This window comes from Peromyscus californicus, unplaced genomic scaffold, assembly GCF_007827085.1.
Source record: "Peromyscus californicus insignis strain IS unplaced genomic scaffold, ASM782708v3 Scaffold_10__1_contigs__length_136768540, whole genome shotgun sequence".
Classification (NCBI taxonomy): Eukaryota; Metazoa; Chordata; class Mammalia; order Rodentia; family Cricetidae; genus Peromyscus; species Peromyscus californicus.
In genome coordinates, this window is record NW_026294391.1 from 12,239,966 (window position 1) to 12,265,479 (window position 25,514).

The 25,514-nt window shown below is 48.6% G+C and overlaps 3 protein-coding genes across 9 annotated transcripts; 1 reads left to right on the forward strand and 2 right to left on the reverse strand.

Moving 5' to 3' along the window:
• Positions 1-838: 838 nt before the first annotated feature.
• Positions 839-8,606, reverse strand: Timm17b (translocase of inner mitochondrial membrane 17B). 2 transcript variants are annotated; one of them, XM_052746898.1, is made up of 6 exons: positions 8,485-8,606; positions 6,596-6,695; positions 3,361-3,424; positions 1,507-1,635; positions 1,315-1,425; positions 839-1,218 (listed from the first exon to the last, which is right to left on the reverse strand). In XM_052746898.1, exons 1-6 carry the CDS (start codon positions 8,508-8,510, stop codon positions 1,130-1,132), a joined length of 519 nt encoding a protein of 172 aa, XP_052602858.1. In that variant the 5' UTR covers positions 8,511-8,606; the 3' UTR covers positions 839-1,129. The 2 variants fall into 2 exon arrangements, with proteins under 2 accessions (XP_052602858.1, XP_052602940.1); XM_052746980.1 differs by lacking the exon at positions 8,485-8,606 and adding an exon at positions 8,288-8,403.
• Positions 8,607-8,668: 62 nt separating this feature from the next.
• On the forward strand, positions 8,669-13,855 carry Pqbp1 (polyglutamine binding protein 1). Of its 6 annotated transcripts, none has more exons than XM_052746452.1 (8): positions 8,669-8,771; positions 9,199-9,338; positions 9,447-9,532; positions 12,160-12,271; positions 12,463-12,575; positions 12,657-12,941; positions 13,147-13,210; positions 13,365-13,855. In XM_052746452.1, exons 3-8 carry the CDS (start codon positions 9,466-9,468, stop codon positions 13,519-13,521), a joined length of 798 nt encoding a protein of 265 aa, XP_052602412.1. In that variant the 5' UTR covers positions 8,669-8,771; positions 9,199-9,338; positions 9,447-9,465; the 3' UTR covers positions 13,522-13,855. The 6 variants fall into 6 exon arrangements, with proteins under 6 accessions (XP_052602412.1, XP_052602569.1, XP_052602333.1 ...); XM_052746373.1 differs by having other exon boundaries at positions 8,688-8,771; positions 9,148-9,338; XM_052746525.1 differs by lacking the exon at positions 8,669-8,771 and adding an exon at positions 8,816-9,063.
• Positions 13,856-13,910: 55 nt separating this feature from the next.
• Slc35a2 (solute carrier family 35 member A2) lies at positions 13,911-25,445 on the reverse strand. Its single transcript, XM_052746244.1, has 5 exons — positions 25,204-25,445; positions 23,579-23,761; positions 18,176-18,327; positions 15,509-16,242; positions 13,911-14,181 (listed from the first exon to the last, which is right to left on the reverse strand). Exons 1-5 carry the CDS (start codon positions 25,298-25,300, stop codon positions 14,154-14,156), a joined length of 1,194 nt encoding a protein of 397 aa, XP_052602204.1. The 5' UTR covers positions 25,301-25,445; the 3' UTR covers positions 13,911-14,153.
• Positions 25,446-25,514: the final 69 nt, after the last annotated feature.

The window sequence follows — 25,514 nt, forward strand, 5'->3', positions numbered from 1 at the left end:
GTAACGAAACCCAACAAATGTGAAAGATGCAGACACCACCAAGCACAAGAAGCGACAAGAGACTACCACAGAGCACCTTTGTTTGAGAAAGCAGTCTCCCTGATGCCTGGACCTCCATCCCAGATAGCCAGAGCTGGTAGAAAGCCGCATGGATTTCTTTTTTGTTTGTTTTTTGTTTTGTTTTTGAGACAAGGTTTCTCTGTGTAGTCCTGGCTGTCCTGGAACTTGCTTTGTAGAGCAGGCTGTCCTCGAACTCAGAGATCTATCTGCCTCCTCTGCCTCTCAAGTGCTGGGATTAAAGGTGTGCATCACCATCACCTGGCGGATTTGTTTTTTTTTTTTTTTTTTTTTTTTTGTAAATGAAATTTTAAAAAATAGAATGACTGGTATTCAGAAAAGCCTTTTTAAGGCTAGTTTCCCAGTCTCTATAAGGGGAGCTTGTGCAAGGGGGTTTAGGAGTTAGGAGTATGTATGCATGGCCTACACACACACCCAACAATCCTTGAGTTCCTGATCTTCTTCCCCAAGCCTGCTCCTGTTTGCTAGATGTATCACTCGGCCCCTAACCGTGCTTATTCATGTGCCTAATTCATATCTTCGTGAATCTTACCTCCCTTGCTCATTCATTCTGTAACCCTGTACTAGAGGCTGGGTGTGGGAGCGTGACACAAGTTCAAGTCCAGCCTGGACAACATAGTGAGATCCTGGTTCTTTCCCCCACTACCCTGTAAAAAAAATCCTTACTAGAACCCATTCACTGTGGAACACCAAGTCCTGGACTTCCAAGCCGCTTCTCCTGAGGAGTGGGTCCTCTGGATGACTAAGGAGTGCATACACAGACATTTCAAAACTGGCTTTAAACATTCATCAGGGTGCCACACGGAGGATCTGGGATGAGAAACTGTTACATGTGTGAGGCTGGGGTGCCCTGAGAGACAAAAAAAGGGGACCCAGGTGACAAGGCTGTCGGGGTATCCCCACCCCTACCACAGAACAAGGGAGTCGAATAGAGAGGCCCTCTCTGGAGGGTCTCAGGGCTATGTAGGAGCCAGTCCTCCCTTGGAGGTAGATCATCCGGGAGGGAACTGAGGAGTAGCTCCCACGGTGGCAGGGGCAGGCAGCGGCTTCCTCAGTGGTACTGCTGGTAGTTGGGATAACCTGGGGCCGGAGCTCCCTCTTTAGGGGTTAGCTGGCTGGGGTCCTCCAAGAATGGGGGTGCTGGAGAAGGGAGAATGAGGTAATGAGGTGAGGAGGAGTGGAGAAGGCTGACAGTGCTTCCCAACTCTCCCTGACCATTGCCCACCAGGTCCTCACCATTGCGGAACTGCTGGGCAGTATAGCGAGTGAGGAGGATGCCAACACCCTCGATGAGGGCCAACAGGATGCCCCCCATCATCGCAGAGCCCACCATCGCCAGCGGACCACCTGGGAGGCAGAAAGAGACAGAGCTGAGGAAGGGCAGGCAGACCAGGGAAGGGAGTGGGATGGGGGGCTGGAGGCACTCACTGCGCGCAGCCAGTACTGCTCCAGTCAACGCTCCACTGGTGATGGAGTTCCAGGGGTCTTCCTTGCCCCGCAGCCGTACAAGGCCACAGTCAATGGTGGAAAACAGGCCTCCCCACACTGCAAAGCTACCTGTAGGGGAAGAGAGTCCTCATCAGTGATTCCCAGGAATTCGGAGACTCCATAGATCTCAATGTCTGGGAACTTCCAAGGTCTGAGGACTGGTCAAGAAAGGGGCTACTAGGACTAAAGATGTGGCTCAGTGGTAGAGTGTTTGCCTATGGTGATTTCCCAGCAAAATATATACACACACCCACAAACACACACCCCAGCCAACCAACCAACCAACCAGCCAACCAACCATGACTGGTATAGTCCCAGCACCTGGGAGGCTCAAAAAGGCAGGAGGGCCGGGCGGTGGTGGCGAATGCCTTTAATCCCAGCACTTGGGAGGCAGAGGCAGGCGGATCTCTGTGAGTTCGAGGCCAGCCTGGACTACCAAGTGAGATCCAGGAAAGGCGCAAAGCTACACAGAGAAACCCTGTCTCGAAAAACCAAAAAAAAAAAAAGAAAAAAGGCAGGAAGACTGCAAAGAATTAGACATCCCCAGAGTGAAGGCCTGTCTCAAAACCAGTGGGTTGGGAGAGTCAGAGTCTGTAGAAAGCCGTGGGTTCCACCTCAGCACCAAATACAAATGGGAACAAAGTCCAGACATAGAGACAGGTAGAGACCCCTATGGAACACTCCATCTTTCCCACTGTGAAGAGTCCCCCATTTAATCAGGTCCGTAGTTATCAAAATCTTTCACTTTTAGTTGGCAAATGAATACAAGCAGATTAACATTTCACACAGCTTTCAATGAAGCAATTTCCACCCCTTATTTTTATTTTTATTTTTTTAATTTAAATTTATTTATTTGTATTTTATGTACATTGGTGTTTTGCCTGCATGTATGTCTGTGTGAGAGTGTTGAATCCCCAGGAAGAGGAGTTATAGACAGTTGTGAACTGCCATGTGGGTGCTGGGAACTGAACCTGGGTCCTTTGGAAGAGCAGCCAGTGCTCCTAACCACTGAACCATCTCTCCAGTCCTAACTTCCACCCTTTAAATACCACGTTCACAATCTAGAAATCCAAAATGCTTCAAAACCTACAACTTTTTGAGCATGGTCATGATAGCAGTAACGGAAAATTCCATAGCTGACCACATGTGACATGAAACAGCAAAAATGCAGGAGAAGGCTGGCCGGGGTGGCACGCGCCTTTAATTCCAGCACTCAGGAGGCAGAGGCAGGCGGATCTCTGTGAGTTCGAGGCCAGCCTGGACTACAGAGCGAGTTCCAGGACAGGCTCCAAAGATACACAGAGAAACCCTGTCTCGAAAAGCCAAAAACCAAAACCAAAAACTACCTATTGGATAGTCAATGCTATCACTATCAGATGAGGTTTGGAGGAAGTGTGCTACTAGCATAAGATCAGCTAACAGGGAAGAGCCAGGACCTAGATTTAAATTGCAGAATAAAGGCTTGGCAGTACACGCCTTTAATCCCAGCACTTGGGAGGCAGAGGCAGGTGTTGAGTTCAAGGCCAGCCTGGTTACAAAGAAAGTTCCAGGCCAGCCAGGGCTATGTAGAGAGACCCGGTCTCAAAAACAAATAAACAAACTACAGAATACACAATCTCGCCCTTTCATATTAAATGCTGGGAAATGTCACCACCCTAGAAAGTTCTAGTCAGACTTTGGGTTAGGATTTGGACCTCTAACTTATAGTTTTGCCTCAAAGAATCAACTATCTTCAATGTTGCTACCATGTCTTTAAGGTCCCCCCCCCCCCCCCCCGCCTCCAGGGCTCCTCACCTCCAATCTGGGGTGCTCGAATCCTCACAGCATTGGCACTACCTCTGAAGCGATGTCGAATTCCCTGGAGAAAGCACGCAGAGGAATCAGGGTAGGGGTAAGTAAGACCTCTGGCAAGGCAAGGTTTCTACGAAGGGGTGGGTGGGTGCCGGGGCGCTCAGTGATAGAGCCCTTGCCTCGACTGAGCAAGGCCCGTGGTTCTTTGACTACGAGCGCTGCATTAAAGAGAGAGGAAGGCATGGGAAAGCTGGCAGAAGCATAGCAGCAACCATAGAACCGGGAGACTGGGGAGTGAGTCCAACCAAGATGTTCTCAGAGTGGGGTTGCTAAGTTTTATTCATCTGTTCACTCGTTCATTCAATAGACATGAACAGGTCTCGTGTGCCAGGCTTCATTCTATATGCAGGGGCACATCAAGAAACGGAGGTTTGGCCGGGCATGGTGGCGCATGCCCTTAATCCCAGCACTCGGGAGGCAGAGGCAGGTGGATCTCTGTGAGTTCGAGGCCAGCCTGGTCTACAGAGTGAGTTCTAGGAAAGGTGCAAAGCTACACAGAGAAACCCTGTCTCAAAAAACCAAAAAAAAAAAAAAAAAAACAGATAAAGAAACATAGGTTTTACCTCAAAACAGACTCTGGGTTAAAATTCTCTATATGGAATAAAGACAGGAGTTTGACGGAGAGAACAGCCTTTAAATTGAATGAGGGCGCTTTTAATATATTTCTGCCTCATCCTCTGAGGCCCCCTACCCTTGGAGATCTCATTAGATGTCACTGGTTTAAAAGCAGTTATGGGGAGGGGCCCTGCCCTCCCAGAGTGAGTGCACACAGTAGTGGCAGAGACAGATCCTAAGGAAATAAGCAAGACAGCTTCAGACAGCAAAATGTACTATAGAACAATAGCTCTCAACCTGGGGGTTGCCTAAGACCATCAGAAAACAGTTATTTACAATACGATTCATAACTAGCACAATGACAGTTCGGAAGTAGCACTGAAAATAATTGTATGGTTGGGGAGCATGACATGAGGAACTGCATTAGAGTCCCAGCATTCAGACGGCTGCGAGCACTGTCTTAAAGCCTCGCCTATTTTCAGTTCATCCTCTCTGTTTCATGCTTGCTGTGAGGATGTGAGCTCTCAGCTTCTTGCTCTGGCAGCCATGCTCCTTGTTGCCACGCCTCCCCATCACGATTGACTCTAATCCCTCTGGAACTCTAAGCCCACATAAACTCTTTCTTCTATAATTGCCTTCATCATGGGTTTTATCACAACAACAGAGAAGTAACTAATATATCCCCAAAGGCTCATATCCATTTCATAGAGGAACAGGCATCCTGCCCATCTTTAAGGGTCTCTATAGTCTTATAGTAAAGCTCACAAGTCTAAGCCCAGTTGTCTCCGAGGTTCAAGGCAATCTTTTTTTCTAAGATGTATTTATTTATTATGTATAGTGTTCTGCCAGCACGTATGCACACCAGAAGAGGGCACCAGATCTCATTACAAATGGTTGTGAGTCACGATGTGGGTGCTGGGAATTGGACTCAGGACCTCTGGAGGAACAGCCAGTGATCTTAACCTCTGAGCTATCTCTCTAGCCCCAGTTCAAGGCAATCTTTTAGGTATGAGGCTTTGCAAAAATTAAAAATAACAAAGTTACTCCCAGTGATGGTAGAGTACACATTTAATCCCAGGACTTAGAGAAGCAGAGGCAGGTGGATCCCTATGAGTTTGAAGCCAGCTTGGTCTACAGAGCAAGCTCCAGGACAGCCAGGGTTACATAGAGAAACCCTGTCTCAAAACAAACCAAACCAAAGATATGTGTGTCTGTGTGGTATATACAAATGAATGTGCAGGTGTGTGAACATATGGAGGTCATAGCAGGACATTAGGGGTTTTCTTCTATTGCTTTTTGTCTCACTGAACCAGAAGCTCCACTCCAGCTAGGCTGACTGGCCAGCAAGCTCTTGGGAAATGCCTGTCTTGTGCCCCGCCTCCTCCAACGCTGGGGGTCTAGGCACAGGTAGCCATGCATGCCTAGCTTTTGGTTTTTAGTTTTTTGTTTTTTTGGATTTTTTGGTTTTTTTTTGAGACAGGGTTTCTCTGTGTAGTTTTGGTGCCTGTCTTGGATCTCGCTCTGTAGCCCAGGCTGGCCTCGAACTCACAGAGATCCACCTGGATCTGCCTCCCGAGTGCTGGGATTAAAGGCGTGTGCCACCCACCACCACCACCACCACCACCACCACCACCACCACCACCACCACCACCACCACCAGGCTCATGCCTGGCTTTTTACACTGATGTTGGGGTATCAAACTCAGATCCTCATGCTTGCAAAGCCAAGTATTCTTATCCACTGAGCCTTATCTCCAGCCCCTCCCCATAACTGCTTTTAAACCAGTGACATCTAATGAGATCTCCAAGGGTAGGGGGCCTCAGAGGATGAGGCAGAAATATATTAAAAGCGCCCTCATTCAGTTTAAAGGCTGTTCTCTCTGTCAAACTTCTGTCCTTATTCTATATAGAGGATTTTAACCCAGAGTCTGTTTTGAGGTAAAACCTATGTTGCATACACATTTAAGATTTAATGCTAACCTTTTTCTTTTTCTTTTGATGTTGAGGAATAGACTAAGGACCCCTCTCTCTTGCTTAACCAACTACTCTATCTATATACTTGCTGTGGAAAAATCTTTGTATACTGTAAATATGTATTGCTCTTATTGTTCATAAAAAGCTGATTGGCTGATGGCTAGGTAGGATTTTGGGGGCAGAGAGAATACTGGGAAGAAGGAGGGCAGAGTCAGAGGAATCATAAGCCAGACAAAAAGGAAGTAGGACATGAAGGAGAGGTAAAAGCCCAGAGCCTCAGGGCAGCACATAGTTAATAAAAATGGGTTAATTTAAGTTGTAAGAGCTAGTTAGTAACAAGCCTGAGCTATCAGCCAAATATTTATAATTAATAAGTCTCCAAGTGGTTATTTGGGAAGTGGCTGGTGGAACAGAGCTGATTGTGGTCCCAACAATAAAACCCCACCTATATATACTCCTAGCCCCTAAGACTGTTTCTGACAGCAGAGCATTTCCACAGAGCTCCAGCTAGACAGTTGAAGAACAGAGTCCCTCAAATCATAGATCCAGGACATAGGCCCAGCATGCAGTGATGAACAAGCAATAAAATGAGTGTGTTCAGTGCATCAAGACTGCAGACTCCCACACCACTGGGGGAAGGCTCAACTCACAACAGGGGCATTGCGAAAGCCCTTGATAGCCTGGAAGACTCCACCACCAATGACACCCATAGTGAAGGCTCCACCGCAATCATCCACAATTCGCCATGGGCTGCAAGCAGGAAGGAAAAGATTGGGTTAATGTGAGATGCTGCCCTGCCAGGCTGGGACTCTTTGGAACTTGGAGAACCAAAATGGGAAGTTCATGACTGAAAAGAAACATCTAAGATAATAACAAATTAGTTCTGACAGTTTTTATAAATCCATAAAGCCAGAAAGGAAAGTCAGGCATGGTTCCACATATCTATAATCACAATACTTGGGAAGTGGAGGCAGGAGAATCACCAGCTGGAGTCCAACCTGGGCTATAAATGGAGACTCTGACCCAAAAAGAAAGTTTGTGTAGCCAGGCAGTGGCGGTGCACGCCTTTTATCCCAGCACTTGAGAGGCAGAAGCTGACAGATCTGAGTTCAAGGCCAGCCTGGTCTACAAAGCGAGTTCCAGGACAGCCTGGGATATACGAGAAACCCTGTCCCTAAAAAACAAAATATATATATATATATATTTAGAGAGAGAGAGAGAATTATGCCCCGAGTCTGGCGGCACACACCTTTAATCCCAGCACTCCAGAGGCAGAGGCAGGCGGATCTGTGTGTTTTGAGGTCAGTCTAGTCCACTCAGGGTTCCAGGCTAGCCAGGGCTATATAGTAAGATTCTGTCTCAAGACAAATAAACAAACAATACCCAAAACATCTGTAAATCTATCCGTGGCACAAAAGTGGAAAAATAGTACTTTTTTTTCTTTTCTTTTTGAGAGTGGGGGAGGTGTCTCACTACATAGCCTTCCAAATGCTGGGCTTACTACCGGCAGAATAGTACTCTCGATTACAACCAAGCATCAATCAAACTGTTTTTTTTTTTTTTTTTGGTTTTTTCGAGACAGGGTTTCTCTGTGTAGCTTTGCGCCTTTCCTGGAACTCACTTGGTAGCCCAGGCTGGCCTCGAATTCACAGAGGAACTCACAGAGAACCGCCTGGCTCTGCCTCCCATGTGCTGGGATTAAAGGCGTGCGCCACCACCGCCCGGCAATCAAACTGTTTTGATGCTATCAAAAATGAAACGGGCCAGGCGCCGGTGACGTACGCCTTTAATCCCAGCACTCAGAGGCAGAGGCAGGGGGATCACTGAGTTCGAGGCCAGCCTGGTCTACAGAGCGAGATCCAGGACAGACAGGGCTGTTACACAGAGAAGCCCTGTCTCGAAAAAAAACCAAAAAAAGAAAAAAAAAATCAAACGGATTCACCGGTACAAAGAGTTGGCAGGTTTCAACAGTGTTAACCAGCTAGCATTAAGTAAAGCAGCACAGGGTGACATTCTGTTCTCTGACCAAAGGGGAAAAAAAAAAAAGCATGTCCAAGGAAGCCCTGCACAGTGTCATTTTAAAAATCTAAAACGGAAAAATCAAAAGACCGTGAGGAAGCTCAGGCCCCCACCTCTCAGCCCACAGTGAGTTCATACATGCCCTATCCGGAGTCAAACACCAGTCTGGGAAAAGCCACGCGAGGAAACCCTGTGGGTTTTGGCTCCACGCCTCTCCTCCCCCGCTGCTGGAATGGATCTGCCCAGCGTTTCTCTCTTGGCTCACAAAAGGGGTCTAGAAGAACAGTCAGGGGCACAGTGGCATGGATTGTCCCACAGCGCACCTTCAGGGACAACTCCACTGTGGCGCTTTTTAACGAAGTCCGAGTGAGAGGAGCCATGGCGGACGCGCTGAGGCCGTGAAGTTTCTAAGCCTCCCGCGTCAGGGACTTGGCAATGTAGCCTTGCCTTCCCCGCCCGCCTCCCGTCGCTGGCCTGGGCGTCGCAGGGACTGTCCCGAAGCCTGTGCCCATGGCCGTACCAAGGTTCGCGAGCGTACTCCTCCATGGCGCCAGCGTCTGGCCCGGAGCAGTCAGTCGCACAGGCGAGCCACTCCCCCACTCAGGAACGCCCACAAGCGCGGGGGCGTCGTACGCAGGCCAAGGAAACAATTGGTTCTCCTTGCTTACGTCAGGCCAAAGGCGCATTCTTATTGGCTAGCCCGGCTGGCCACATCCGTTCACTTCAAGCCATGGAGTCGACCAGTTAACTGCGTCTGGGGCGTGCGGGGAACGGTTTGTGCTTTAAACGAAGATCCCCTCGAGATTGGTAAGCATAGTGACAAAGAGGGAGAGGGGCCAGGGTGACAGACTTGGATCGTCTGCATAGCTCTGCTGGTAGCGCCGGGGTGGGAGCTTTCTTTGAAAGCTTCAGAGGGTGTTGGCATATGGGCACCCCTATCCCAGCGCCTTGGTTCCTCCCACTTTGCTGACTTAGAGGAACGTTGGGTGATCCCATTTCTGGGTTGCGGGTGTGATACACTTGATTCCTCCGGTGATTGGTGGAGCCTTGGCCTGGAGAGGAACTGGGTCTTCTGTGTATCCGGTCCCCGGTGCCCCCGGTCAGTAAGTGATGGTGGTAGTAGTCCCGACTGTTCTGTCACGTATCGCCTTCATCTTTTTTTTTTGTTCTTTTGATTTTCAAGATAGGGTTTCTCTGTGTAGCTTTGGTGCCTGTCCTGGTTCTCGCTCTGTAGATCTGCCTGGAACTCACAGAGATCCACCTGGCTCTGCCTCCCGAGTGCTGGGACTAAAGGCGTGCGTCACCGCCACCCGGTTCGCTTTCATCTTTTAGCACTCATTTTTGTTCTGTCCTTCCAGCTACTGGTGCAGTTAGGTAGGTCGGGGTCAAACGAGCCCACGCTGTAGTGTGGTGCATGGTTACTCGATATCCTGACTGAAATGTTTATCGGATCTGCCCTTCATACTGTCTGTTGATTCCTAGGACTGGTCAGCAACCCACGATGCCGCTCCCTGTCGCGCTGCAGAGCCGCTTGGCAAAGAGGGGCATCCTCAAACATCTGGAGCCCGGTGAGAAAGCTAATAACGGATGATCTTCTACCATGTGCCAGTGTTAACAGACGTCTGTTATTCTGTTCTTTACCCCGCCCCCCCCCCCCCCCGCGCTCAGCCCCCCTCCCCCCCCACCCCACCCCACCCCCGCGCGCCCTCATCGAAACCAGGTGCATGCCTAGGAGGCGCTCTATCATCATCCTCAGCCCCAAAGCACACACCTTTTCCCCCCTTGCGTTGCTGGGGTCAAACCCAGGCTCTTGAATGTGCTCAACTATTGAGGTAAATCTCCTTGACAGGCTTTATTGTTGATACTCGATATCTTGCATGGCCTGGCAGGCATCTCAATGTCAATCTAATTTCCTGATATCCATTACTACTGCCTGGTAAGTACTATGCGAATTAATTTAATCCATGAATCAAATGGGCACGGTGCCATGTACCAATAGTCTCAGATACTTAGGAGGCCAAGATATGAAGATGGCTTGAGCCCAGGAGATCAAGGCCAGCCATGGCAACTTGGTGAGACCCAGTCTTCAAAAAATAAAGCTAAGCAGGCCCGGTGGTGGTGGTGTCATACTCCTTTAAAACCCAGCACTTGGGAGGCAGAGGCAGGAGGATCTCTGAGTTCCAGGACAGCCAGGGCTGTTACACAGAGAAACCCTGTTTTGGAAAACAAAAGCTAGGCATATAATGGCATGCATCTCTAATCCCAGTACTGCAGAGACAGGCAAAAAGGATTACAGATGACAGCCTGGTTTACATAGTGAATTCCAGGCCAGATATTTGTTTCTTTTAAATACACACACCAGAAGATGATTATAATAAATCCAAAGGGGGTGACTACTTGGTCATTAATTAATGCTTGAGACATGGTCTCACTCTGTATTTCTGGCAGGCCTGGAACTCATTATGTAGATCAGGCTGGCTTTGAACTCACAGAGATCTGCCTGTTTCTGCTTCCCTAATGCTGAGTTTAAAGGTGTGCACCACCACACTAAGCCAGTATTTATTTAATAAGAATCATATATCCGAGCCGGGCGGCGGTGGTGGCGCACGCCTTTAATCCCAGCACTCGGGAGGCAGAGCCAGGCGGATCTCTGTGAGTTCGAGGCCAGCCTGGTCTACAGAGCGAGTTCCAGGAAAGACGCAAAGCTACACAGAGAAACCCTGTCTCGAAAAACCAAAAAAAAAAAAAAGAATCATATATCCTGCAGTCTATGTTTCAAATACAGTGGCAGGGTGTTGATGTTTTATGGTTAAACTCAGCAGTTTAACCATATTATTATTAACATTTATTTGGGGCTAAGTACCCGGCACATATGTTATGCTAATAGACTAAAATGATCATCTATCAATTAGGTTTACTGTATTACTAGATGCTAATTACACATTATTGCCAATAATAATAAAATCTGGCATGAGGTTTTTTTGTGTGTGTATGATTTTTCGAGACAGGGTTTCTGTGTGTAGCTCTGGAGCTGTCCTGGATCTCGCTCTGTAGACCAGGCTGGCCTCGAACTCACAGAGATCCGCCTGGCTCTGCCTCCTGAGTGCTGAGATTAAAGGCCTGTGCCATCACCGCCCGGCTCTGGCATGAGTTTTAACCTATATGGTGTGTTAGGCACCGGAAAGTGCATCATAATATTGGTGGTGCTAGGGTATGAATCCAGGGTTTCAGGCAAACCGCACATCATTGTTGTTTCTTTTAAGTCTTTTGAGTACTGAGCCCACTGCTGATAGTTTATATTAGCAATAGCAATATGGATGATCATACCTGACACCTCTTTTGGTGTCACTGGGCTGGCATGTGCACATTTTTTTTTTTTTTTTGGTTTTTCAAGACAGGGTTTCTGTGTGTGTAGCCTTGGCTGTCCTGCAACTGGACATAGCTCATAGAGATCCTCCTGCCTCTGCCTCCTGAGCGCTGCAATTCAAGGCATATGCCACCACCACTCGGCATGGCATATGTATTTTATTGTTATACCCACAGCTGGAACCTGTTATGGGCCTACTGATTGGCAGGCATTGGGCTGATAATGTTTATTCTACTATCACCAGACCTCTTGCTGCAGGCTTACTATATGTCAACCCTTAGAAGTAGATTCAGAGCACTGTTTGGACTAATTCCTTGCTATACATGACTCAGAAACCTATCACAGTTCAGAAGGTGAATAGATGAGCCATTATTTTTAGGCAACCCCCCCCCACACACACACACACTGCTCTTCAAACCCATGTCGTTTAAATAGGTTTAGATGATACATGGCCATGTGGTATCTGAACTCAGGAATTAGTCAGTTTTTGAAGATTCTCTGTCAACTCAACACACACCTCTATGTCTTCCACATCCAATGGTATAGATGTGAATGGGTTATGGCCCCAGGCCCTGGGTATAGAAAGAGAACCCCCAGGTTCTTTTTTTTTTTTTTTTTTTTTTTTTTTTTTTTTTGGTTTTTCGAGACAGGGTTTCTCTGTGTAGCTTTGCGCCTTTCCTGGAAGTCACTTGGTAGTCCAGGCTGGCCTCGAACTCACAGAGATCCGCCTGGCTCTGCCTCCGGAGTGCTGGGATTAAAGGCGTGCGCCACCACCGCCCGGCAAACCCCCAGGTTCTTAAAGTACTTTTCTCTTCCCCTGTCTTCCAGAGCCAGAGGAAGAGATTATTGCTGAGGACTATGACGATGATCCTGTCGACTATGAGGCCACCCGGTTAGAGGGTCTGCCACCGAGCTGGTACAAAGTGTTTGACCCTTCTTGGTGAGCCTACCACCATGAGGCAGGAGGGACAGCTGGCTTTTCCCTTCCTGTGTTAATCCCTTATTGTGGGCTCCATAAGGAAGAGATCTGCATGTGGAGCCATGGGGCTGATCTAAGCAGAGGTTGGGGAGACAGTTGGTATCAGGGACATCTATGTGTGCTGATACTCCCTTCCCTCTCCCTGCCCACAGTGGACTCCCTTACTACTGGAATGTGGAGACAGACCTCGTGTCGTGGCTCTCACCACATGACCCCAACTTTGTCGTTACCAAATCTGCCAAGAAACTCAGGAACAGTAATACAGGTGAGTTGGCAAATGCAGGGGCGTCTTAATGATTCTTGCAGTCTCAGAGAGGGGCTTTTCAGGACTTCTGTGTTACCACAGATGCTGAGGACAAGTTGGACCGGAATCATGAGAAGTTGGACAGAAATCATGAGAAGCCAGACCGAAGTCACGAGAAGCCAGACAGGAGCCATGACAAGGCAGAACGAAACCATGAGAAGTCTGACCGGGATCGAGAGCGGAGCTATGACAAAGTGGAGAGAGAGAGAGATCGGGACAGGGAACGAGATCGGGACCGGGGGTATGACAAAGCAGAGCGGGACGATGGGAAAGACCGGCGCCACCATCGCAGAGAAGAGCTGGCTCCTTACCCCAAGAGTAAGAAGGGTAAGCAGATCAGGTTGGGACTTAGATGAGTCAAGTGAGGTACCAGGGCACAGAATGGAGCGCATGCCTAGACCTGGTCTCCTGGAGAAGCGTGCTGTCGGCCATGGTATCCCCTGGCACCACTGCTTCCTGGGCGGAGGGGCTCAATGATCAGGAGCTCCTTGGGCCTCAAGGGAAGAATTTGAGCAGCTACTTATTTCTATAGCAGTGAGCCGGAAAGATGAAGAATTAGACCCCATGGACCCCAGCTCATACTCAGATGCACCCCGGTAAGTGAACCCCCCTGCCAATCCTCTTATTTCATGATTGTCGCTATGCCTGTGAACAGTAGCCTCTTCTTGTATTTCTTCCCATTCTTTCCTTGGGCAGGTGGGGGTGCCCACTACATCCTTTTCCTGTCCTCTAATTCTCTGTTGTCCCCAGGGGCACGTGGTCAACAGGACTACCCAAGAGGAATGAGGCCAAGACCGGCGCAGACACGACAGCAGCTGGGCCCCTCTTCCAGCAGCGCCCATACCCTTCCCCAGGGGCCGTGCTCCGTGCCAATGCCGAGGCCTCCCGAACCAAACAGCAGGACTGAACCTTTGTCCCTGGAAGCTTTGACCTTTCACCTTTCTGTCTTTCGTCCTTGCCGCTCTAGAGATAGGACCCAGAGCTTTGCACACGCTGAGCAATTATTTCACCAATGAGCTATACTCCCGGCCCCTTTATTAGTTTTTTGTTTTGGTTTTTCGAGACAAGGTTTCTCTGTGTAGCTTTGGAGCCTGTCCTGGAACTCACTTTGGAGACCAGGCTGGCCTTGAACTCACAGAGATCCGCCTGCATCTGCCTCCCGAGTGCTGGGATTAAAGGCCAGTGCCACCACTGCCCGACCCCCTTATTGTTTTTAATAAAAGCTTTTTTTGTGGATCAGATCCATGAGGCTTGAGTGCTTCCTTTCTTCATTCGTTCCAGGCTTTCCAACCCAAGTTGACAAGATGCAAAACACACTTTATTTACAGAAACTCACCTAAGAAATACTGCAAAGATAGCAGGAGTTGAGGCGGGCCCATTAACAGAGGTTAGTCAGGTCAGCCCTATGTGGGGCAGGGTTGATGGGGACAGGGAGTTCCCATGTCTGCCTCACCCCTAATACTGATAGAGAGTTTAGTCCCAGCTGGGCCAGGGCAAGAAGGGAGATCGAAGGCAGGCCAGCGTCTTCAATTCCAGCAGCTACGAACCCTTCACCTTGGTGAGCAACCTGTGGTGGAAACGGGAAGGAAAGAGAAACAGAAAGCTGGGGTGGGCTGGCAGCTGGGTGTCCTGAGCAAGCGAGGGCAGTAGTAGTAAGCTAGGAAACCTGGGGTTAATAATGGTGCTTGTGTGGAGAGAGCGGGCCCCTGGGTCAGAAAGCTACACATGGACTAAATAAATACAACATCTTTATTTGGCATTGGGTGTCCTGACATATGTTCATTACAGTTCCTTAGAAAACAACTCCCCCCAAAAAAATCAGAACAAATTAATCAAAAATAAAGATCCAGTGGCCCTATTTACATATAGCAAAGACAGCCCAGGCACCTCCCATGCGTGTATTTATGTGCACGCACGCACGCGCGCACACACACACACACACAGACATACACACACACATACGCACGCACACACATCTGGGATACAGTTAAGGAGTTAATAAGCTTTGGGGAGCGCAGGGGTGCAGGTTCCATGATTCATCAATTCTGACACCCACCATGAAGTAAGGGTGTTTTAAACAGCCAATGGGGCTGCAAGAGTGGGATTGGCAGCTTTATTTTTCCTCTCTGGATGTTTCAGAAGATAATCCTTCGTCTTTGTCTCTTCAATTACACGAGATTCAGCCACTTCAAGGACCTCCCCTCCCCCTTTTCCCAACACTCTGGATCATTAATCTGATTATATCACAAACCCCCAAACTTTGAAAAGCGAACGGTGCTTATTGCACTCTCCCCCAGATGAGCTGATGCAAAATTCTCAGCTTGTGCCTCTCTCCTCACTCCAGGCACTTACAACAGGCTGATCTTCAAGGGTCTCTCTGTAGCAGGGAAACTGCCCCAAAGCCACATCAGAGAGCAAGCTGTTGACATGATCCAGGGTGATGGTGCAGGAGAGAAGGCCTCATACAATAGGAAATGGAACCCCACGGGTAGTCATTAGTCGTTACTGAAGAACTGCAGGGCTTTTGTCCAGTCTGCTGGATGGCTGGGATGAACTGTCCCAGGCATGAGAGACAGGACATCTCCAGGAGAGGGTCGTGGGGAAAAGCCTGGAATAGCAGTACCCCAACCCTGTTCCCAGGTTAGCCCGGGGCAGCGGAAGCAGCTCTATAAAGCTCCTTCAGGAGAGGGGAGTCCATGTATCAGGAAGGGTTCATATGCCGGTCGGCCCTAGTTCCATATCCCTCTAGAAGTATGGGAGAAAAACAACCCTGAACCCCACAAGAGTCAGGCCCGGGCAACAACTTTGAACCTGCAGAAGCCCAACCCCCTCCAGCCCAACCCCCTCCCCTGGCTCCCCCAACCACCACCAGCTCTCACTTCACCAGCACTGACTTTGGCAGAAAGGGCTCCGTGATGAGGTCTCCTCGAGAAGACAGCTGTGGTGGTGGTGGCTGCCCAGGAGGCTGCTGGTGAATGCAGGGCCCAGAGGCGGAGGCCGAGGCAGAAGCTAGGGCTTTGACTGCACCTCGGGGAAGGCTGTAGAGGTAGACGGCACCAATGACAAGGCCAGCGCCCAGGGCAAATAATGGGTCCAGGTGGAAGCCAAAGAGGCGAATGGAGGCAACGGTGGACAGCACAATGGACAGGGAGGTGGCAAAGCCCTTGAGGATGTTATCGGCATACTTGACAACAACAGCCACCAGTAGCCCCCCAAAGGCCTGGTTTAGTACCACACCCCAGACAGCAGGCGTGTACCCAAAGAAGAAGCCTCGACGGGCCACAGCAGTGCCCTCAGCCCACCAGAGCCCCACCAGGCCCAGGGCTGTGCCAAAGAGGCCTAGCTGCAGGTTGCGCAGCCACACAGAACCTGAGCTGCCTTTGAGGATCTTCTCAAAGTATACCCCTGCGAAGCCTGAGGAGAGACAGGAGGCCACAACAGCTGCTAGTCCTGCCCCGGGATTCTGATCCAGTGGCCGTGGGCCACCCCCGCCAGCTTGCTGTGCCTGGACAATGGCAACACCCGTGAAGAGCAGCAGCAGAGAGGCCCACTGCAGGCGGGAGAGGCTGCGGTTCAACATGAGCACGGAGAACAGTGCCGTGGTCAGGATCTTCAGCTGATACGTCACCTGCAAGTGGTGTAGGAAAGGCACTGAGGGCTGGCCCCCAACTCCCAGAAAGTGTAAGGCCTGGGGGACAGCACCCACTGTGGGCCTTCCTGCACAATGAAAAGGATAAGGTGGGGTCCATGGCAATAAAATTAACCAGCTGGGCGGTGGTGGAGCACGCCTTTAATCTCAGCACTCCGGAGGCCAAGACAGGCGGATCTCTGTGAGTTCAAGGCCAGTCTGGTCTATAGAGTGAGATCCAGGAAAGGCACCAGAACTACACAGAGAAACCCTGTCTCAAAAGACCAAAATAAAATAAAATAATAATAAATAAAAATTAACCAACCACTGACTACTGACTAATTTGTGGCTAAGTAGTTCCCAAAGACCCTCCCAGAGAGCTAGGGATGTAGTTCAATTGGTCAAGAGCTCACCTAGCACACACAGACTGCTGGGTTCCATCCCCAGCACCAGGTGCAGTGGTACACACCTGTAATCCCAGCACTTGGAGAATGGAGGCAGGAGGATCAGAAATTTAAAGTCATCCTTGGTTATGGAGAGTCAGAGGCCAGTCTGGGCCGGAAATCATCTCAACAAAGAACCTCCCACTGAGTTACAAAATGGTAGCAGTGCCATGATGTCCCAGGCCACACCCAAATCTACAACCCAATCCTATTTTCCCGGCTATGTGACAGGGACAAATCACCTGTCCTCTCTGAGGCCCGGCATCATCTCTATGAAGTAAAGCTGAGGTATGCAAAAACCCCTCCAAGTAGGTGATAAACAGAAAGCTTTGTGATGAAGGAAGTCTTCAGACAAATGAATCAACCACAACAAAGCCAGAAAATACTTCTTGGTTACTATGTGTCCAGCCTGGGTCTGGGCACTCTAAAAGAAACAGTGCATTTAATCTTCACAGCTACCTTGGAACTGAACACCACTATAATCTGCAATTTAATGATGAGAAAACTAGACCTGGTGGCCCATGACTGAAATCACAACACTTAGGAGGTGGAGTAAGAATCATGAGTTCAAGGCTAGACTGATCCTGTCTCAAAAACCAAACAGAAAATAAAGGCTGAAGACATAGCTTAGCTGGTAGTTCTGCTTAGCAGGCACCTCATAAACAGGGCCTGGTGCTACACACCTCTAATGCCAACACTTGAGTGGTTGAGGCAGGAGGATCACAGCATATTACATAACAAGATGATGGGCAGCCTGGGCTACATAAGACCTTGTCTAAAGAAAACAAAATGAAATAATAAAATAAAATAAGGATGGGCAGAGAAAGGTAAGTGATTGACCCCCCAAATCACATGGCTAGAAAGCAGCAGCACTGGGATTTGAACCCAGCCAACCTTGCTGTAGTATCTAGGTCCTTTAATCAACCTTTTGTATACAAGACTATCCACAGATGCCACAGACTTATCACTAAGCACTCAAGGATTCTTTCCAGGTATTTCTTTGAGTGTATACAGATGTTTTGCCTGCATGAATATCTGTGCACTACATGCATGGCTAGTGCCTTTGGAGGTGAAGAGGGCATCAGATCCTCTGAAAATGGGGCTACAAATGCTTGTGAGTCCCCATGTGGGTGCTGGGAATCGAACCTGGGTCCTGCAGAAGAGCAGCTAGTGCTGCTCTCAACTGTTGAGGCATCTCTTAAGCCCCAGGAAAGAGTTTATTTATGTAGTCCTCAAATCCCAAATCCTCCTGCTTCAGCCTCCTGAGTGCTGGGTTTGCAGGTATATGCCATGTCTGGCCGCAGGCATATTTTCCGTTATCTCAGTATCCCCCCACTCCCAATTTTGACACATACGGAAGCCGAAGTTGAGGGAGTTCCAAGAACATTCTGAAAGTGACATAGTTCCTGCACTTTGCAGACCACCTCCCTCCTCCCAGCTGTATCTCCCTCTCCTAGTTCCCCGGGAGCTCTGCTGGGCTGGGGGCTCACCTGGAAAGTGGCGGCTGGCAGGTTGGAGATGGCGACATACTGGAGGTTATTCTGCAAGGTATAGATGAGAGACGGCACTGCAAGCTTGAGTGTGTCCACATACTGCACCAGGACAGCCTCGTGGAGGAAGAGAACTAGGTGCTTCACATTACCTATGCGGGAGGAGGGTCTGCTGAGCACTGGGCCCAGGCTTGGCTCCTCTGTGCACCTCCCAGCCCTCCTTCCATCACCACTGAACTACTCTTCCCTCCTAGCAGCTCAGTTTCTCCTACAGTAGTACAACAGAGCCAGTAAGAATTGAGTTTGGCATGGTGGCGCACGCCTTTTAGCCTGGCACTCAGGAGGCAGAGGCAGAGGCAGAGGCAGAGGCAGAGGCAGAGGCAGAGGCAGAGGCAGAGGCAGAGGCAGAGGCAGAGGCAGATGGATCTGATTAGTTTGAGGCTAGCCTGGTCTACAGAGTGAGACCTTATCTCAAAAAAAAAAAAAAAAAGCCTTTCTGCTACTCAACTTGATGGCTGCAAAGCGTAATGGGGATATAGTTCAGTGGTGGGGTGTTTGCATAGCAGATGTGTCCCCAGGTTCTACCCCAACACTGTAAGAAAAGAAAAATAATGGTCACAGAACTCTTCTCTATCCCACTATGCCTGCTAATCAACCACATTTCACCCACTTGAGAGCTACCTCCCTGGCATAAGCCCATTTAGGACAAGCACTTGACATGGCTGTACAATAATCATCAGTAACCAGAAGCGTGACAACATAGAGCTTCTAGGTTCCTGGGCAGGGCTATACAACTATCTCTCAGAAGGGAGGTTTTAGACTTTTTTGTTGTTTTATGGTTATACCCAGGGCCTCACACACCACTGGGCTACACATCCAACCCAACGCTTTTAGACATCCTAGCTCCTTAATGTTCCATGAGCCACTTGAGGACAGAATCCATTTCCCACCAAACAGATCATTTTCTGAGCCCTAGACACAATAAGCTGCCCCTGCCCTATGGATGAATGCAGTCTTTTTTCCCCTTTCTTCTCAAAACAGTCTCTCAATGGAGCCTGGGCTGGCCTCAAATTCTCCTCCATCCTCCTGCCTCAGCCTCCTGAGTATGCACCAACATGCCCAGATGAATGCAGTCTTTTCTCTTTTTTTTTTTGGGGGGGGGTTGAGATATGGTCTCACTTTGTAGCCAAGACTGGTCTTGAACTCAAAGAGACCCACCTGCCTCTGTCTCGCAAGTGCTGTGATTAAAGGCGTGTGTCACCACACCAGGCTTTGCAGTCTTGACCATTAAGTAGAAGTCTGGTTAAGAATTTCTCCAATTAGCCGGGCGGTGGTGGTGCACGCCTTTAATCCCAGCACTCGGAGGCAGAACCAGGCGGATCTCCGTGAGTTCAAGGCCAGCCTGGGCTACCAAGTGAGTTCCAGGAAAGGTGCAAAGCTACACAGGGAAACCCTGTCTCAAAAAACCAAAAAAAAAAAAAAAAAAAGAAAAAAGAATTTCTCCAATTAATTAACTGAGCATCATTTCCTATGTAAAGCTCACCACATTTTTATTTTGGGTCTTGATTAAATTCAAGACCCCCATGTGTGTTAAGCACATGCTCTACCAACTGAGTTCTACACCCAGCCCTCCATCTTACTATTATTATTTCGTTTAGACAGATTTCATGTACCCCAGACTGGCCTTGAACTTGCTATGGATCCAAGGATGAATTCATCTTTTAGGTACTACCTGAGGACAGTCACCCCTAGAAGATCTCCACAACCATTGCACAGGGTCCTGGGAATGCCTGTCTGATGCTGATCCATAAAATTCTCCCCCTTGCCCATCATAGCACTTATTTCAGTAGTAATGAATGGATTTTAACCTCGTATTTTCCAGGTGTTAAAAAGGTAATGTGATGTATGTACCTCAAAACACATCACAAGTCCTGCAGAGCTATAACTGCACACCCTAAACAAGCTCATTCATATTTCTGTGGAGAATTATGTGGCTATTCACACAAAAGTGGAAAACTCAAAACCCAGGTCTACCAAGAGCTCTGCATCAGGTTAGGGTTAGGCTGCTGGTTATTTTGGTTTTTCAGACAAAGCTTTACTGTACAGCTGAGGAAAGACTCTTATTCTAGTGCCAGGATCACAAGCACACAAGAGCTTTGCCTTTTGTAGAGATGGGGATGGACCCTAGGGCTTTAGCACATGCTGAGCAAGTGTTCAACACTGAAGGCTACATTATCACCAACTAATTCAAGGAAAAGCAAATTGAGCAGACACAATGACCTGCCTGTATCTGGAACACAAGCTACCCCAGAGGCTAAGGTAGGAGGACCATTTTAGCCCAACAGTTTGAGTGTAAGATTGGTCTAGGTAGCACAGTGAGTGAGGTCTTGTCTCAAAGAGGGAAAGGGAGGGCAGGGCAGGTAGGCAAACAAATTAAAATTGTGGATCATCATGGTGGTGCATCCCTATAATCCTAAAATTTGGGGAGGCAGAGGCAAGAAGATCAGGAGTTCAAAATCAAGCTCAGCTACAGTGTTAAAAAACCAGCCTTGGTGACCTGAGACTATCTCAAAAAATCAAAATAGGACCAGCAAGATGGCTCATCACAATAAAGGTGCTTGCTGCCAAGCCCGATAACATGAATTCCATCTCCAAGACCCATATGAAGGAAGCAGAGATTCAATTCTTTTAAGTTGTCTACTGACTTCCATATGCATGCATAGCACATGGATGCCCACCTCACAAATTAATGATAATAATGATAATAATAATAATAAATTGTGGATAAAAGCTATTGCTGCTGGGTGGTGGCAGCGCATGCCTTTAATCTCAGCACTTGGGAGGCAGGCGGATCTCTGAGTTCGAGGCCAGCCTGGTCTACAGAGTGAGTTCTAGGACAGCCAGGGCTACACAGAGAAACCCTGTCTTGAAAAACTAAAACAAAAGAAGGCACATTCATTTGAACAGTGATGAACTACATCTTTTGGGTCTCTGATTTTATGCATGAACATGTGGAAGACAGAGGCTGATGTTGGGGGTTTTCCTCTCTCATTCCCACCTTACTTTTCTTTTTTAAGATTTCTTTCTTTGTTTTTTTGTTTGTTTGTTTGTTTTTTCGAGACAGAGTTTCTCTGTGTAGTTATGGTGCCTGTCCTGGAACTCACTCTGTAGTCCAGGCTGGACTTGAACTCAGAGATCTGCCTGGCTCTGCCTCCTAAGTGCTGGGATTAAAGGCGTGTGTCACCACCGCCCAGCTTAAGGTTTCTTTTTCTTTTATGTGTAGGAGTGTTTGTGCACATATGTATGGTACATATGTATGCAGGCATAGTTGTGTACCATGTGGGCATGGCTCACAGAGGCCAGCAGAGAGTGTTGGATCCCCTGGAACTGGATCAACAAATCTTAGCCACCGTGTAGGTGCAGGGAATAGAATATGGGTCCTCTGGAAGAGGAGCAAATGCTTTTAACTTGTGAACCATCTCTCAACCCCCACCTTATTTTAGTTTTTAAGGTTTTTTAAAAAGTATGCATATATGCTGTGTCTGTATACATGTGTGAAGGTGCCTGTGGAAGCCATTAGGCATTGGATCCCCTGGCACTGGAGTTATAGGAGGTTGGGAGCCACTTGAACATAGGTGCTAGGAACCGAACTCAGCCTCTGCCAGAGCAGACTGTGCTCTTAACTATACGGAGCCAGCTCTCCAGTTCTCTCCACCTTATTTTTTGAGACAGGGCTGGATATTTCAGCTAGATTGGCTGCTCAGGGAGCCCACAGAACCTGCCTGTCCCCTGCCTGTCCCTGAACTCCCAAAGATGAGCTGGGATTAGATGCATGCCACTATGCCTGGGTTTTATAGGGGTTCTGGAGCTTAAACTAAGCCTTCATTATAGCACAGCAAGCATTTTACCCATAAAGCCATCTTGTATGGTACTGGGGATTGAACCCAGGGCCCGGAACAAGCTAGGCAAGTGCTCTACAGCTGAGCTACATTTCCGGTTCTTTAATTGTCTGATGTGTGATGTGTGTGAGTATGGGCATGCACATTCCATGGTGCAATTATAGAGGTCAAAGGACAACTTCGAGGCAAAAGTCAGTCCTCTCTTTCCACCACGGGACGGGTCCTGGGGATAGAGCGGACTGTCAGGCTTGCCCGGCAAGGGCTTTCACCTGCTGAGCTATCCCGCCGGTCTTACAAAGTTGACCAAGCTAGTACTGAATCTATGATCCTCCTGCCTCAGCTTCTCAAGTAGCTGAGAGTACAGGCCTGCACCATCAGGTCTCGGCTTTGCTTGTTCATTCGTAGTTTGGGGGTTTTTGTTTGTTTGTTTTATTTTGAGACAGGATCTTGCTTCAGCCCCGGAAGACTTGGAATTTATGATCCTCCTGCCTCCTACATGCTGGGATTACTGGTATGAACCACCATACCCAGTTTTATTATTATGTTATCATGTATGATCTTTATTATGCTTCCTTTTTTAGATAGATTTTCAGATAGTTCAAGCCGTCCCTGAACTCACTATGTAGTCAAAGATGACCTTGAACTTCTGATCCTTCTGCCTTAGATTATAGGCACTCATCACAACTGGATATCAAACCCAGAGCTTTATGTATGCTAGGCAAGCGCTCTATCAACTAAGTTACACCCCCAACTCTAGGTATTATACTTTCATTTACTTCTTGCTTGTTTCTTTCTTGAAGCATGGGAGCATTAAATGTTGCTCAAGGTAGCCTTGAATTCATGGAATTAGTTGATGCTCTGCCTGGGTATGCTGATCGGCTGTGGTGACAAGTACATGACACTCCAGTCAGCTGGTCCTGGAAAGGTGCAGCTATGTAAAAGATAAACAGATGGCAGTGGGCACTGAGGGCACTGATGCTGCTTCATGACAGGCTGGGTAATGTGCAGGATTTTCATATTTTATTATTCTTTCTGATTGTGTGTGTGTGTAATGGAATTCTCCATTTTACAAAGTTTTTCTTTTCTTTTTCTTTCTTTCTTTCTTTTTTTTTTTTTTGAGACAGGGTCACATATAGCTCAGGCTAGCCTTGAACTTCCTATGTTACCCTGAGCTCCTGATCTTCCTGCCTCCACCTTCCAAGTGCTTTTCCTGTAGGCATGCGTCACCACATTTGGCTTCCATAGGAGAAAGTGAAATCTTTGAATCACCCTGAGTATTCTGCTGCCTTGTGGACAGACCATCTCACTACTGCAGTTCCCAGGTGTACGGGATACACAAGTGGCGACGCAACTTCACACAGCTGGAGTGGCAAGGAAGCTTAGATGCACTTACACACTCCCCAAGCAGTTTCCGACATACCAGTATACTCTCCCAGCAAACAAACCTCCCAGGTGCCCTTACACCCAGGGAATCAGACCAGCCGACCCCTTCCCTGACTCATACCCCTCTTCTGTGCGAAGAGCAGCAGGAGACAGGTGACACCTTTGAGCACTTCAGCCATGACTACAGCAGTGGTGGCAAAGAAGCGGTCCCCAGGCAGTGTGCGAGCGTATCGGATGCTAAGGATTAGGGAGGCATTCTGGACCACCAGCACAGCTAAGGATATGTACTTGAGGCGCCGGTGAGCTGTAGGGAGTGGAAGGAACATAGAAGGATGGGGTCAGAAGCTGTCGGGGTGGGGTACAGCCACCCACCTCACCCCTCTTTTCTCAATCAAAAACCTCTCAGCCACTGGAACTTCCTCTGCTTGCCCATCCTGACTCAATGAGAGTCTGATTCTCTACCTGATTTCACACTCTCAGCTACTGGCCAATGTGTCAGACAGGGAGAAGTGGGAACCACTCTAGCCAGCTCTTACTCTGAAATCCTTGCTAAGGTGTGAGGAAATGACCTGGGCAGGCCCTGGACACACATATTCACTTCTTCTCCCTCCCCCAGGAAGCAACTCTTTCTCCGACAGCAGTCCCCATATTTATTGAATGCTTACAGTATGCCTATCACTGCACTAAGGGATTTACATGGATTCCCATCATTTGGTCTCTGAAGGTACTTTGAAACATCCCATTTTGTGGATGAGTAAATTGAGGATTTATATGAAGTGATGTTTCTACTTGAAGGATTGTCCCATAAACGAAATAATATCCCAATATAATGAATGGGACAATTGTTTAAGATGTCCACCTCCTCAGGACTGTCCTATTTTCCCATTTCATATAATGGTTACCCAATAGTCTGATTACCTTAATCACATAAGGAAATCCTTCCCTACTGCATATAGTCCATCCTCTCTCTGCTGTACACCCTCCTCCCAGCCAAAGAATAATTCTTTGTTCTACCCACACTCACAATGAGCTCTCTCTGCTATATAGGACTTGGCACCCTCAGAATGTTCTTTCCCTGACCTATAAGGAAGAAACCCTCCCACTTAACATAAATAGAACTATCTCCATTTGGATGGGACATCCCCAGAACATTCTCTCCATGTAATGAAGGACAGTCTCATGCTCAAAATGGATCCACTAGTCATACAAGGATGTGCCCCACCCTGACAATTTATAAGGTCCCTTTATAAGGAAGAAGCCACCACCCTAAGAATCGTCTCTCCCTTCTATAAGGAAAAACTCCCACCCCAGAATTGTCTCTCCCTTCTGCAACTAAGGATTGTGCACACCCCCAGAACATTCTCAGTGGTCTTAGCCTCCTCAAAGGAAATTCCCTACACATTCATAACAGTCTTTATTTCCAAGTCCAGTGACCCCGTCACATACACCCACAAAACGACCGATTCCTACCCGCAACCTACAATGGTCCGTTCTCTCCTCCCTTCATCCCACAACATTCTCATTCTCATTCTCTCTCTCTCTCTCTCTCTCTCTCTCTCTCTCTCTCTCTCTCTCTCTCTCTCTCTCTCTCTCTCACACACACACACACACACACACACACACACACACACACACACACGTAGATCCATTCACACGAGATGCCGCTGTCACTTCAATCAAGGATCACTCCACCCCTAAGGATCCCGACCTCCGCCCTGCCAACTGCTCTGCCTCAGGTCATCTCACCCGCTGTAGCGGACCCAGGTTCCAGCGCGCCCGCGGACACGGCCCCTGGCCCCGCCGCCGCCGCCGTGGTGGATCCGCCAACCCCAACCGCTGCCATGTTGGCATCTGCCCGTCCCGTCCCCTCGGCAACAGCAGGCTACTTCCGCATCCATCACGTCCGCTTCCGGACCTCCGGAGTGGAGGGCGGGGCATTAGCTGGGGCTGGAAGGTGGTGTACTTAGCCCGTTCCCAGCCTAATTCTAAAATGGTGGTTTCGGGCTTCCCAAATTTCGTCAAAACTGGAGACCCAGGGTGCCGCAGACCCCATCGCC